Genomic DNA, 268 nt, shown 5'->3' on the forward strand with positions numbered 1-268 from the left:
CGAATGAGGAGGATGCTACAGATGCGGTGGGGACATACCAGCAGCCCCCCCCAGCAGATGCTTTTGACACCGAGACACAGGGGTACCAAACGCAGAACTACTGAGCCACCGATGCCCCTTTCCCTCCCCCTTTCCCTTCCGCCCCCTTTCCCGCTGCTGGCAGAAAGCCGAGGCACAAACCAGACACGTGCCTAGTGGCACAAGAGGTGGCTCTCAGCTATGCTCCAGCCTTCTGGGTCATCTGTTTTTATTTATCGTTTTTAAAAAA

General features: G+C 55.2%; 1 protein-coding gene across 1 annotated transcript in view; it reads left to right on the forward strand.

Moving 5' to 3' along the window:
• SYNGR1 (synaptogyrin 1) overlaps positions 1-268 on the forward strand; it is a 4,536-nt gene extending 4,268 nt beyond the window's left edge. The window contains exon 5 of the mRNA XM_010006620.1: positions 3-268. Within this exon, the coding sequence (XP_010004922.1) occupies positions 3-104 (102 nt within the window). The 3' untranslated portion in view covers positions 105-268. The remainder of the gene's footprint in view (positions 1-2) is intronic.

Source organism: Chaetura pelagica, unplaced genomic scaffold, assembly GCF_000747805.2.
Source record: "Chaetura pelagica isolate M959 unplaced genomic scaffold, ChaPel_1.0 scaffold530, whole genome shotgun sequence".
NCBI lineage: Eukaryota > Metazoa > Chordata > Aves > Apodiformes > Apodidae > Chaetura > Chaetura pelagica.